The 14,623-nt window shown below is 38.5% G+C and overlaps 1 protein-coding gene across 5 annotated transcripts in view; it reads right to left on the reverse strand.

The window, feature by feature from the left end:
* The window catches only part of UBN2 (ubinuclein 2), a 118,969-nt gene that overhangs the window by 43,873 nt on the left and 60,473 nt on the right, over positions 1-14,623 (reverse strand). For all 5 annotated transcript variants that reach the window (XR_011976191.1, XR_011976192.1, XM_072650078.1 and 2 more), the window contains exon 8: positions 577-706. Coding sequence is in view for 3 of the 5 variants with exons in the window: in XM_072650078.1 (XP_072506179.1) it covers positions 577-706 (130 nt within the window). In the remaining 2 variants the exon portion in view is untranslated. The remainder of the gene's footprint in view (positions 1-576; positions 707-14,623) is intronic.

Genomic DNA, 14,623 nt, shown 5'->3' on the forward strand with positions numbered 1-14,623 from the left:
ATTTCTCTCTATATATTTCTGTGGAAGACATCCAAGTTCTCTTATCTCACTGGTCTTCAAGATTCCTTCCTAAGAAAGTCTGTGATTTATACCTAGTTTTAAAATTGGGCTAAAAGAGAGATGAGATTATTTACTCAGTGCTGTCATAAGATCCTAGGGACATAGAATCATAAATTTAGTTCAGGAAGGGATCTTTAAGGTCATCAGTTCAGCCTCTACTTTTTACAGATAAATAGAGACCCAGAGATTTAAATGACTTGCCCAGGATCACACAACTAGTAAATGTCTGTAGCAGGAAGTGAACCTGGATCTTCTTGAGTCTAACAGTGCCCTACTATGCCATGCAGTTAACTGGTAGCAGTTAATGGAATGAGACTTCTAGTCCAGACTAATAGTCCAGAGTGCTATTTCTAAGATTTATCAACTCTTCAAATTTCTCAACCAGGAAATTATGTTCCAGACATACACAGTTCAAAAGTAATAACAAATTCCCACAAGTCATTCATTGAAATAAGCTTCATGATTACATCACATCTCATACATTCAAGATAAAACTCTAAGACTTAAACATCTTACCTGAACATTGAGATGCAACTTCTTTAGACGTTTTACCAATGTGTCTTTATTACATGGTACAAAAGCCTCAAGGTGAGAATAGACTCCACTTCGGATGCCTGGGCTTTGTTCCTGTAACTGTAATTCAATGCTAAACAAAAACAATGAAAAAAATTGTTATAGATTTTTTTAAGTAGCATCATGCAGCAACTAGGAGATGGGCATACATTAAATCTATTTTTCTTTTATATCTTCACTATTCCTAGATACCAGAGACAGCATGATGTAATGGGAATATGGCATTGTATGCATGTATCTATGTCTAGCCCCAATCTCTCTGCTGAGATTGGTCTTGTATCACCAATTGGATCCACAACTGACATTTCAAACTAGTTACCTTAGGAGACATTTAAAATTCAATACGTCCAAAACTAAACTCTATTTTTTCAACTGAACACTCCCCTTCTTCCAATCTTCCCTATTTTGGCTGAAGGAACCACTAGCCTTCAAAATCTCCTGGGTAATATTGGCACAGTTCTTAACTCCTCACTGTCCCTCACTTCACATACTATATTAAATCAAAAATCAAATCTCGCTATTTCTACCTTCACAACATCTTTTGCATGAGACCTCATAATAATAATTGTTATTCAATCATTTTTCAGTTGTGCCCCAATTCCTTGTGACCTTGGCAAAGATACTGGAGTGGTTTGCCATTGCCTTCTCCAACTCATTTTACGAATGGGGAAACTGAGACAAATAGGGTTAAATAACTTGCCCAGGGTCACACAACTAATGCCAGATTTGAATTCTGGAAGAAGAGTTTTCTTGACTCCAGGCCCAGCACTCTATCCCCTGTACCACCTACTTGCCCTATAATAATAATAGTAGCATTTATATATTTTTTTAAGGTTTTGCAAAGGGCTTTACAAATATTATCTCATTTTACCCACACAACAACTCTAGGAATTAGGTGTTATCATTATTCCCATTTTAAAGATGATGAAGCTGAGGCAGAGAGAGATTAAGTGATTTGCTCAGCATCGTTAATAAGTTTCTAGAGTCACATCTGAACTTATGTCTTCTTGACTCTAAGTTCACTCTTCTGTCCACTTTGCCACCTATCTGCCCCTTCTCTCCATTCACATACCAACTCTAGTCAGTTTTGTTATTATTTGAACTATGCCTTTGCAGAAACACCGTATAATGCAATACTGCACAATTAAAAAACACAGAGCTCATTAGAAAAATAGGTTTAAGGATAATACTTAAAAATGGCAGCAGTTTTATACATGTTAAATGGTTAAGAAATACATAAATTCTACAATAAATAGTGGCCCTATTCACAAGCAAGCTGCTTGACATGCTCCATGAAAAGTCTCTGTCAAGTGGGAGAGACTACTTTAGGCCTCAAACCTGAGGTCACTGCAGAGAAAGGTGAGAGTGAGGGTGTGGACCAGCCCTTTTCTTCTCAGCGCTCCTAATGCACCAAAACATATACAATAAATGTGCACTTTAGCCTGACAAAGACCTCATTTTTTTTATGGAGGTGGGTACTGGAAGGGTTGGAGCTTGTGAACTACTGTAAATGGATACAGTTTTCTGTATTCTTGATGTTTCTTGTGAAAGAAATCAAACTCAAAATTTGAGTTGTGCTCAAAATGTTCCTTATTATATTGATCTCTTGACAAATTCAAGTTTTCAAACTGCAGTAACTGCAGAATTGACTGTACCTTAGTGGTTCAGACCTTCATCACCTCTTCCCTAGACTACTTCAACAACCTCCTGATCAGTCTCCTTGATTCAACTCTCTTCCCTCAGTCTGCTCCAACAGACATACTGTCACCAAAGTAATTTTCCTTAAGCACATATCTGACCATGTCATAATCAACTTAAGTCACTTCCTAGAATTGCTCCTAGGATAAAGGACAAATTCCTGTGCTTGGTTTTTAAAGCTCTTCACAACCTGATCTCAAAATCGTATTAAAGCTGTGCTGGACACAGCTTCCTTCCAAGACCCGCTCCTCTCCCTGCAATCTTGCCAAACTGGTCTTCTTTCTGTTCCTCACACACATTTCATCTCTCCTTCCTGAGCTCTGGCATACTTGGAATGCATTCCTTGTGAGGGTCTTCATGTTCTTTTAAGACACAGATTCAATTCCTAAGAAGTTTTTCCTGGATCTCTCACCTGCAGTGTCCTCCAAAGGTACTTTGTATATGTTTATTAGTTATGTTGTATTTTATGGGTGCTGTCTTTTCTGTTAGAGTGTTGGTAAAGATTATTTCATTTTTTTGAATTTACCTCCCTAGCACAGTGTTTGGAACATGGTAGGCACTTAAAAATACTTGTTGACTGATTCAACCAGGAAGTTTTGAGTTGATCTAACACATAGTGGTCTTGACCTAAAGGACGTATTCCTGGAAACTCAGGAAAGGTGCAGTCTAAAACCTACAGGAAAAATATGCTGTTACCAACAGAGTTCAGGTAAATAAACAGAGTAATATTTTTCCATATATGTGGCAGTTTCTTTCTTAATTTGGTCCTAGGAAAAATACCAATACTCTTTCAAGATGAACTTGTGATTTTCCTTTATTATGTTCTAAGAACTACACAACTAAATAAATTTCCTTGTGTGACCTACCTTCTATTTTAGGGAACCCTGCTAAAGAAATTCAATAAAGTTCAATGTTCAAATGCAGTAGCTAATTTATCTCAGTTGTCTGTTAACATCTATTTTCTACATCTACTTATTTTAACTATTTTTGGTTTATTTTCATTTTCAATTAAATTGTTTCAACTGTAGTTTTATATGGAACCTCAAGTTCTCTTTTTTTGGAAGTTGGCTAGGAATAACTAAGTAAACAATTAAATAAGATGTTTTAAAAGTACTTGGCCTAGGACTTTATTAGTGGGAGAAAATGAGGGAATGTTCAGAAGCTTCGAGGGATAAAATGTCTTTGAAGAAAGGGCTTTCTGTTAAGTGTGTTTTTTCTCAAAGACGGAAAAATTTCTATGTAGCAGTTAACTATTAAATAGAGTTGCAGAGATTCAGAACAGTCACTGTAATACAAAGACCACATTAAGAAGCAGCCTAGAGCTAATTAATAAAATATTATCAGTGTAAAATATATGGAACAGGGGGATGAAGATTTAGACAATACTCTTCAAAACTAATACCATGGCACAACTGCTTCAGAACAAACTATAACTTTGGAAAGAAAGGGAAGTCCAGCTTTCTTATACAGAAGGGACTGGGTTGGGAATAAGCATTTATCGAAGTGCCTCCTATGTGCCAGGCACTGAGCTAAGCACTTTTTACAAATATCATCTCATTTGATCTTCACAACAATCCTGAGTGGTAGGTACAGTTTATTTCCCAATTTTGAAGTTGATGAAACTGAGGCAAACAGAGGTTAAATGATTTGCCCCAGGGTTATAGATCTAGCAAGTGTCCGAGGCCACATGTGAACTCAGGTGTTCCTTACTCTAGGCTCAGCACCACATCACTGGCCTCTCAATCAGCCAAAGAGGAGAAAACTCCTTTGGATACTACTAGTTGGCCCAGTGGCTATGTCAAAGAAGATAAGGACTTCTCTATCTTTCCCCTGATATTTCATGACATCATCCTTTTCTGGTTCTCCTTTCAGGCTCCTTTGCTGGTTTACTATTCATATTTTGTCCACTATGTGTAGGTATTCCCTAAAACTTTGTTCCTGGACTTTCCTTTCTCTTCTTTCTTTATTGGTAACCTCATCCATTCCTCATGATTTAATTTCTTTAATTTGTTTAATTTAATTATCATTTCAATAGAACAAATCTGTCCCAGAGTCTCAGTCTAACATCACCAACTGCCTACCTATTACACACTTCAAAATGGAAGTCCCAGAGACACTTCACTCTTAACATCTCTACAACAGTACTCATTATTATTTCCTCAAAAAAAGCCACCTCTCTACCAAAATTCTCTCCCTCTGTTGAAGGCAACAAAATTTTTCTACCCTCTCATCATTCATATCTCTGTATTATCCTCAACTGCTTCTTGCCTCTGACTCCACATGTTCAATTAGTTACAAAATCTTGCTGTTTCTATTTCCACATCTTTTGTATTCAGCCCCTTTTCTCTTATTTTAGGGATAATTCATCTTAATTTAAGTTCTCATCATCTCTTGCTTAGTTTTGCAATGGCATCCTAATTGTATCTATACCTCAAATCTCTCTCCACCCCAACCTATACTCTAATGGGGAATAAGGGAGCAAGAAGTAAGCATTTATTAAGTTACCATGTCCAGGCACTACAGTAAGCACTTTCCAAATACCTCACTTGATCCTCACAACCACAAGAGGTAGATGTTAATATTATTTCTATTTTACAGTTGAGAAAAATGAGGCAGAGGTTAAATGACTTGTCCAGGGTCACACAACCAGGAAGTGTTTTGAGACTGAATTTGAACTCAGGTCTCTTCCTGACTTGAGATCCAGCATTTTATCTACTGCAATACCTAGCCACCCAATACTACCCAAAGGGATTTTCCTAAGCAGAGATCTGACCATGTTTCTGTCCTACTCAAATTTCAACGGCTCCCCACTGCTTTTGGGTAAAACAACCTCCTTTGTTTAGTTTTGAAAGCCCTTTACAATCTCGTCCCAACTTATATTTTGAGTATCATGTACACATACATTACTCCCCCTCTTGTACTATTACTGTGCAAACCAACCTAACATTCTCTCCATCTCACCATTTCAACTGCTCTCTTGTCTATGCTTTTGTCCATCCTTGCAAGTCTAGGATGAACTTTCATCACCTCACACACTCTCTTTTTCTTGAAGATGCAACTCAAACATCTCCATCTATAGGAAGCCTTTTTTGCTTCCAACTGCTAGTATCTTAATCTTCTCTAAATAACTCATATTAAAACTACATGTCATTTATTCTCTTTATGTATGTCTTTGTTGTCTCCTCCATCAGAAAATAAAGTTCTTGAGCAGATTTCTTTTATTTCTTTACTCTGTACCACCAACACCTGGCACAGTGCATGGCGTACAGTAGGTGCCATGGGAGCATGTTAAGGCCTCCTTTTGCTTAAAGAAAATATTCAGAAATATTGATCTAGTCTCAATTTCTTTCCAAATTCACTTGAATGAAGGAAACCTTATTAGTAGTTCTTCTAGGATAACAAACTTAAACTCTCCTTTAAAAAGCCTAACTACTTTCTATTAGGAAACCAGGTAAAAGGTCAATAATATATTCTATGGTACCAAAAATGTGGATTAAAGGTAGTAATTAGAGTGGAGACTACTTTAACTTATTTAAGGTCCCTGTCTATCTCCATCCTTAACCAGATAAAATAATTTAAGAAATTATTCTCTAGCATGAGGCCACATTTTAAGTCATGATTGTACTGTCTGATGAATGCATACTGTTAAATGAACTTTTATCTAAGCTCTGCAACTATATTCTAATATACTGTGAAGTTTTCTTTGATCAGAAATACTATAAATTTTAACTCCAAAATGGCTAATGGGAGATAGATTTCTAAAGGCATGAGAAGATTCTGGCAGTTTGAACTTTTCTCTAAGCAGAAAAAAATACTTACACTAAAAGAATCCAAATTAATAAAACTGTGTTGGGCTTATGCTGACAACACAGAGAACAGAATTTTCTTCCATAGCATTTAATAAATGTTTGTTGACTGACTGTTTTCTTTACAGAAATAAAGACTCTCGCCTATAAAATAGATAATTCTAATCAGTGGAAAATAGAACGTATTTGTTAACAGGTTCACGAAGTAACCGTAATGATAATTTCATGCTTCAAAAGGTAAAGGTAGAAACAGTAGACCTGCTATTCAGGACTGATACGGCTAGACAAGAAATGCTTTAACCAACTCATATTTTTAATAAAATGTATAAAAGAGAAAGTATAGTTTAATGGATAGAGAGCTGGCCTCTGAATCCTGAAGACCTGGGTTCATTCAGGAACTGCCTCTAACACTTACTGACCACATGACCCTCTGTAAGTTCCTCAACCTCTCAATATTCCAGGAAACTCTTTTAATTCTTAATGTTGCTATATACCAAGATAAGGTCAAAATGGACACACGATTTAGACATAAAGGGTAAAAAACTATAAGCAAATTAGGAAAGCAAGAAATAGTTTGCCTGTCAGATCTACAGAGAAGGGAAGAATTTACGACCAAACAAGAGATAGAGAACATTACAAAATGTGAAATGAATAATTTTGATTACATTAATCAAAAAGTTTTTGCACAAACAAAGCCATGCAACCAAGATGAGAAGGGAAGCAGAAAGCTGGGAAACAATTTTTACAGCCAGGATCTCTGATAAAGGTCTCATTTCTAAAATATATAGAGAACTGAGTGAAATCTATAAGAATACAAGTCATTCCTCAACTGATAAATGGATAAAAGGATATCAACAGACAGTTTTCAGATGATTAAAGCTATCTATAGTCATATGAAAAAATGCTCTAAATCACTACGGATTAGAGAAATGCAAATCAAAACAACCGTGAGGTATCATCTCACACCTATCAGATTGCCTAATACGACAAAACAGGAATATGATAAATGTTGGAGAAGATGTGGAAAAATTGGAACACTAATGCATTGTCGGTGGAGGTGCGAAGTGATCTAATCATTCTGGAAAGCAATTTGGAACTATGCTCAAAGGGCTATCAAATAGTGCATACCTTTTGATGCAGCAATAACACTACTATGTCTGTATCCCAAAGAGATCATAAAAAAGGGAAAAGGACCCACAGTACAAAAACATTTAGAGCAGCACTTTTTGTGGTAGAAAAGAATTGGAAATTGAGGGGATGCCCATCAATTGGAGAATGGCTGAACAAACTGTGGTATACGAATAGAATGGAATACTATTGCTCCACAAGAAATGGTGAGCATGCAGATTTCAGAAAACCTGGGAAGACTTATGTCCACTGATGCTGGGTGAAGTGAGCAGAACTAAAAGAATATTTTACACAGTAACAGCAACATTGTACAACAATAGACTGTTAGACTTAGCCCTTCAGAGCAATGCGATGATCAAACATAATTCCAAAAGACACATGATGGAAAATGCTATCCACATCCAAGGAAGGAATTATAGAGTCTGAATGCACATCAAAGCATACTATTTTCTCTTGTTTTGGTTGTTTTTTGTCTTTTCTTTCTCACAGTTTTTCCCTTTTGTTCTTCTTTTATGACATGACTAATGTGGAAATACATTGAATATGATCATACATACATAGCCCACATCAGATTGCATACCATCTTGGGGAGGGGGGAAATGTTGAGAACTCAAAATCTTATAAAAGTGAATGCTGAAAACTAAAAATAAGTAAATTTTTTAAAAAAATATTGTAAGTTGCAGAAAAGGTGCTGGTTTGGATTAGTAGGGTGAGTTTTCTATGTACAGAAGATGGAAGCAAGTGCAAGAAAAGGAAGATTGTATTCAGCTCTATTCACCAAAAACTTATAAAGCACTTAATAACATGAAAGGAACTGTGCAAGGGTACTGAAAAGAAACAGTCCTATAAGAACTCTGTCAAGGGCACTAAAACCTAGAATGATCAGAGGTGGTAAACAATGAGTACAACAGCGCCTTGCACATGGAACACTTAATGTCTGTTGAATGATTTCTTTTGGGAAAAAAAACTTGGGATTCTAAGAGGTCAAGGTGAGGACAGAATGCACTCCAAGTATGGAGTCTGCCCAGCATTAGAAATGCTGAAGTTTAAATTCTGGGACCCCAAAAACTACTGGGGTTTCATGATCGATTGAGGGGTAACAGTCTCAAAGAATTCAGGGTCAGACCAGCTCTAATCCAGGTATAGGCATTTATTGAGATTGATGCCTCTCATGAAGTTCCAAGACGAATCAGCAACTTCAGACAAAGCAAGATGGATTTTCATAGGGTAAAGATGTGATAACATAACAGAAATTTACATAGAATATAGGAATATGATTAATATTAAAAAAGCAGGAGGAGTTTGTTAAATGATTAGGTAACAGAGGAGGGGTACCATCCATGGTTCCATGGTTAAACTTTCTGGTCATGCTGCCCTCCAACTGGCTAGCTATTGTGGTCCTGTCTGGTCAAGATAGATAGTTAGGTATTATGTTCCTGTCTCGGGCTAGATGGATGGTATGATTGTGACTGACTACAAGAACACACCTTTTTAAATATGTGGGAATGGGTCTGGGAGCAGTAGCTAGCTAGAGGCAGTGGCTGGGTTCCCATCACATGGACACACCTGCTATTTCTCTGGGAACTAATAGTTCAGGGACACACCTGCTGTTCTAGGGAGCAGTGAGGCATATATGAAGAAGTTATGACATTGGCAGGGGGCTCTAGGTAGGTGCAGTGGGCCTGTAATGAAGTTACAACATTGCGGCTGGAGGAAGTTCTATTAGAATCCCATCAAAAAGACACAGAAATGGAAGACAGAATGTGGTTCATTAGGTACAGCAAACAGATCAGTTTGTTTGGCTCACAGAGTATGTAAAGGGGAGTAAGTCACATTATGAACAGCTTTAAAACCCAAAAAGAAGAGTTTGCATTTGATCCTACAGACAATAGGGAACAAACCATTGGAAGTTCCTAAGTAGAAGAGAGGAACATGATCAAAATTATGCTTTAAAAGCAGTAATTCTCTGGAAACTGTGGAAAATATATTTGAAAAATAACTGGAGATAGGGGACTAATTAGGAAGTAGTCCAGCTGAACTAGGATGATAGGTACATGAAAGGAGAGAAGGAATGCAAGAGACATTGTAGAAGTAGAAGTGACAAGAGCTGGCCATAGAATGGATTTGGGCAAGTAAGAGAGAGTGAATAGTTCCATATGTTCCAAAATTGCAAATGTAGATGAGGAATTAGACTTGTTCATCTTGATCCCAAAGGAACAATGGGTGGAAGTTGCATGGTTCAAAGGTTAAAAGGAAAAATGCCCTAAAAATTAGATATCCAAATAAAAAAGTTAGAGATAACCAAATATAAACTAGACCTTCTGAGATCAATCAATCAAACATTTATCAAGCACCTCTTATTTTCTAAGTAAGCCCTGTGCTACAAATCAGTGATTCAAAGACAAAAAAATATAAAATTCACACTCTCAAGGACTTTATATTAAATCAAGAGAAACAACATGTAGACATAGAATAATTATAAACAGAATAAATAAAAAATACAAGATAGTGAGAGCATTAATAGTTGGGGAAACCAAAAAAGGCTTCAAGTAGAAGGTGGTACTTGACCGTATCTTAGAGGAAAAGAGAGATTCTATGAAGTGGAGATGAGGAGGAAATGCCTTCTAAGCATGAAAATACTTAGTGCAAAGGAAGAGAGATAGAAGATGGAAATCCATGTGTGAGAAACAAAAATAAGGCCAGTTTAGACAGACCATAGAGTACAGGAATATAAGTAATACATAATGAGTTTCAAAAGATAAGTATGAGAAAGGTTTTGAAGGGCTTCAGATGTTAAAACAAAGGAGTCTGTGTTTTATCCTAGATATGATCAGATAGCTGTTTAAAGGAAATAACTTTCGGAGGAGTATGGAGGATTGCTCAGAATGGGGAGAGATTTAAGTCAGAGAGAGTAATTAGGAGGCAGCTTCCAAGCAAGAGGTGACAAGGATCTGAATGAACCATGCCATCAGAGAAATAATGACATGACTTGCACTTGACTGTGTTTTGAGTGAGGGAGAGCTGTGCAGGTCACCAGCCTCACTTCTCCTCCAGAGCCATCTGAATATAGTGACCAGATATTCACCAGGATGACTGGAGATGACCCAGGATGAAGCAATTGGGGTTAAGTGACTTGCCCAATGTCACACAGCTAGTGAGTGTCAAGTGTCTGAGGTGAGATTTGAACTTAGGTCCTCCTGACTCCTGCACTGGTGCTCTATCCACTGCACCACCTAGCTGCCCCAAGGTCATGGCTGCGTGAACACAGAAAAGAAGGGGTCAGATGTGAGAGATGTTGGGGAGGAAGGAAAGACAAGATCTGGCAACTGACTAGATATATGGAATGAGAAATAGTAAAGAGTCTGTAACTAAACATATAAATCTGGGAAACAGAAGAATGCCACAAATAGTGGCACCTTTGACAGAAATAAGTGAATATGTATGGCAGTAGTGATGAGTGAGTTCTATTTCAGATATACTGAATTAAGTTGTCTCTAGGACATCCAATATGAAATGTCCAAAAGGCAGTTACTGAAACAAAAGCAGAACTCAGAAGAAAGAAGGGGGCTGGACACGTACATCTTTGAAACATCTGATCAGACTTGATAGTCAAACGATGGGAACTAATGAGGCTACCGACAGAGATAGGTACAGAGAGAGAAGATTCAGAGAGGCAGGGCTGAAGAAGCATTAAGGAACACTTATTAATAAGCATGCATCAGGGTAGAGGGAGGAGAAACATGTAAAAGATTGTGTAGATGCAGACTCAACAAAACTTGGCACATGACTGGATAGGACACTGGAGGATTAGAATGTGGAAGAGGGAAAAGTTAAGGACTCTGAGGTTACAAATATAAGTAATTTAATCAGAAAGATGGTGGCAGCCTCAACAAAAGTAAGTGAATTTGGACAAGATATAAGTTAAGTGTATGTGTTAAAGGACGAGGAAGGCGAGAAGGAAGAAAACAAAAATGATGAGTTCCATTTTGGACACAGGGCATTTTAAATATCAATGGACAACTAGATAGAGATGACCAGTACTGCTGATCTAGAGAAAGAACAAGGCAGTGTAAATTCTGGAGTTATTTACTGAGATGAAGAGTAGAACAATGCATAGAAGTTGTAGAGAGACGGCTTGGCCTTGGTCTAAGGAAAAATATCTGAACAATTAGAGTTATCTAAAGAGTAATATGTTGCTTTGAGATGGTTTTGGTTCCCACTCAATTTCAGATCTTTAAGGAAGGGCCAGATGAACACCCGGTGATGTATTGTAGAGAAGATTCTTGTTCAAATACAGATTGGACTAGATAGTCTCTGAGGTGCCACACATCTCTGAGACACATGAAAAATACTATAAAAGCAGATGTCACCCAGAGAGTGTTCAGAAAGTAAAAAGGGTACCAAAAGTGCTTTTGGGAATAAGTACACTTAAGAGATACAGTGGCATTGTAAGAGATTGAAGTAGAACAACCATACAATCAGGAGAAGGGAACAGAGATTTGTCACAGGGGGAGGAGCCAACCTGGCGGAGCAGAAAGACATACATATCCTAGCTCCGAACGCACAGCTCGTAAAATATCTGTAAAGAACTCCCAACAAATTCTGGAGCAGCAGAAGCCACAGAACAATGGAGCGGAAGAGATTTCTGTTCCAGAGAGGCCTGAAAAAGTGACACAAAAGGTCCGTCGCGCCCTGAACCCGGAGCAGAGCCCAGCCCTGCCTTGGCCCCGCGGCACTGAGAGGAGCAGATCCCAGCAGGCTTCAGGGGCAGAATCTCCAGCAGCCATGCAGGACCCTCCACCCACAGGTGCCAAAGGTCAGTGAGAGGGTCTCTTTGGCTGGCCGAGAGGGGAGTGGGGTGCCCCCATAACTCAGGCCCCCTTGGGAGGCAGCAGCAGAGGCAGCAGCATACAAGGGCTCCCAAAGCAGGCAGGAGCCCAGATCCATTGTTGAAGGTCTCTGCATAAACCCCCTGAGGGAACTGAGCCCCTTGTAGTGGCCCTGCCCCCATCTGAGCAGCTGAACTTAATCTCACACTGAATAGCAGCCCACCCCTGCCAAAAGCCCTGAGGCTGGGAAGCAGCATTTGAATCTGAGACCCCAAGCCCTGGCTGGGCTGATCTGGAGGCGTGCTGGGTGTGAAGAGGACACTCAGAAGTCAAGTAACTGGCTGGGAAAATGCCCAGAAAAGGGAAAAAAAAATAAGACCATAGAAGGTCACTTTCTTGGTGAACAGATATCTCCTCCCTTCCTTTCAGAGGAGGAAGAACAATGCTTACCATCAGGGAAAGACACAGAAGTCAAGGCTTCTGTATCCCACACATCCAAAATAAATATTCAATGGGCTCAGGCCATGGAAGAGCTCAAAAAGGATTTTGAAAATCAAGTTAGAGAGGTGGAGGAAAAACTGGGAAGAGAAATGAGAGAGATGCAAGAAAAGCATGAAAAGCAGGTCAACACCTTGCTAAAGGAGACCCAAAAAAATGCTGAAGAAAATAAGACCTTGAAAAACGGGCTAACTCAATTGGCAAAAGAGGTTCAAAAAGCCAATGAGGAGAAGAATGCTTTAAAAAGCAGAATTAGTCAAATGGAAAAGGAGGTTCAAAAGCTCACTGAAGAAAATAGTTCTTTCAAAATTAGAATGGAACAGATGGAGGCTAATGACTTTATGAGAAACCAAGAAATCACAAAACAAAACCAAAAGAATGAAAAAATGGAGGATAATGTGAAATATCTCATTGGAAAAACAACTGACCTGGAAAATAGGTCCAGGAGAGACAATTTAAAAATTATGGGACTACCTGAAAGCCATGATCAGAAAAAGAGCCTAGACATCATCTTTCATGAAATTATCAAGGAAAACTGCCCTGAGATTCTAGAACCAGAGGGCAAAATAAGTATTCAGGGAATCCACAGATCACCTCCCGAAAGAGATCCAAAAAGAGAAACTCCTAGGAACACTGTGCCCAAATTCCAGAGTTCCCAGGTCAAGGAGAAAATATTGCAAGCAGCTAGAAAGAAACAATTCAAGTATTGTGGAAATACAATCAGGATAACACAAGATCTAGCAGCTTCTACATTAAGGGATTGAAGGGCATGGAATAGGATATTCCAGAAGTCAAAGGAACTAGGACTAAAACCAAGAATCACCTACCCAGCAAAACTGAGTATAATACTTCAGGGGAAAAATTGGTCTTTCAATGAAACAGAGGACTTTCAAGCATTCTTGATGAAAAGACCAAAGCTGAAAAGAAAATTTGACTGTCAAACACAAGAATGAAGAGAAGCATGAAAAGGTAAACAGCAAAGAGAAGTCATAAGGGACTTACTAAAGTTGAACTGTTTACATTCCTACATGGAAAGACAATATTTGTAACTCTTGAAACTTTTCAGTATCTGGGTAGTTGGTGGGATTACACACACACACACACACACACACACACACACACACACACACACACACAGAGCACAGAGTGAATTGAATAGGATGGGATCATATCTTAAAAAAATGAAATTAAGCTGTGAGAGAGAAGTATATTGGGAGGAGAAAGGGAAAAATGGAATGGGGCAAATTATCTCTCATAAAAGAGGCAAGCAAAAGACTTTTCAGTGGAGGGAAAAAGAAGGGAGGTGAGAGAAAATCATGAAGTTTACTCTCATCACATTCCACTAAAGGAAGGAATAAAATACACACTCATTTTGGTATGAAAACCTATTTTACAATACAGGAAAGTGGGGGAGAAGGGGATAAGCAGGGTGGGGAGGATGATGGAAGGGAGGGCAATGGGAGGAGGGAGCAACTTGAAGTCAACACTCTTGGGGAGGGACAGGATCAAAAGAGAGAATAGAAGCAATAGGGGGCAGGATAGGATGGAGGGAAATATAGTTAGTCTTACACAACACTACTATTATGGAAGTCATTTGCAAAACTACACAGATATGGCCTATATTGAATTGCTTGCCTTCCAAAGGGAAGGGGTGGGAGGGGTGAAGAGAAGTTGGAACTCAAAGTTTTAGGAACAACTGTTGAGTACTGTTCTCGCTACTAGGAAATAAGAAATACAGGTAAAGGGGTATAGAAAGTTATCTGGCCCTACAGGACAAAAGAGAAGATGGGGACAAGGGAAGGGAGGGATGACAGAAGAGAGGGCAGATTGGTGATAGGGGCAATCAGAATGCTCAGTGGTTTGGGGTGGGGGGAGGGGACAAATGGGGAGAAAATTTGGAACCCAAAATTTTGTGAAAATGAATGTTAAAAGTTAAATAAATTAAATAAATAAATAAAAAACATTAAAAAAAAAAAAAAAGAATAGGGCAACTCTAGAATGCAGACAGTCTGCTGACTCAGGGTATCATGT

Source organism: Notamacropus eugenii, chromosome 3 (genome assembly GCF_028372415.1).
Source record: "Notamacropus eugenii isolate mMacEug1 chromosome 3, mMacEug1.pri_v2, whole genome shotgun sequence".
NCBI lineage: Eukaryota > Metazoa > Chordata > Mammalia > Diprotodontia > Macropodidae > Notamacropus > Notamacropus eugenii.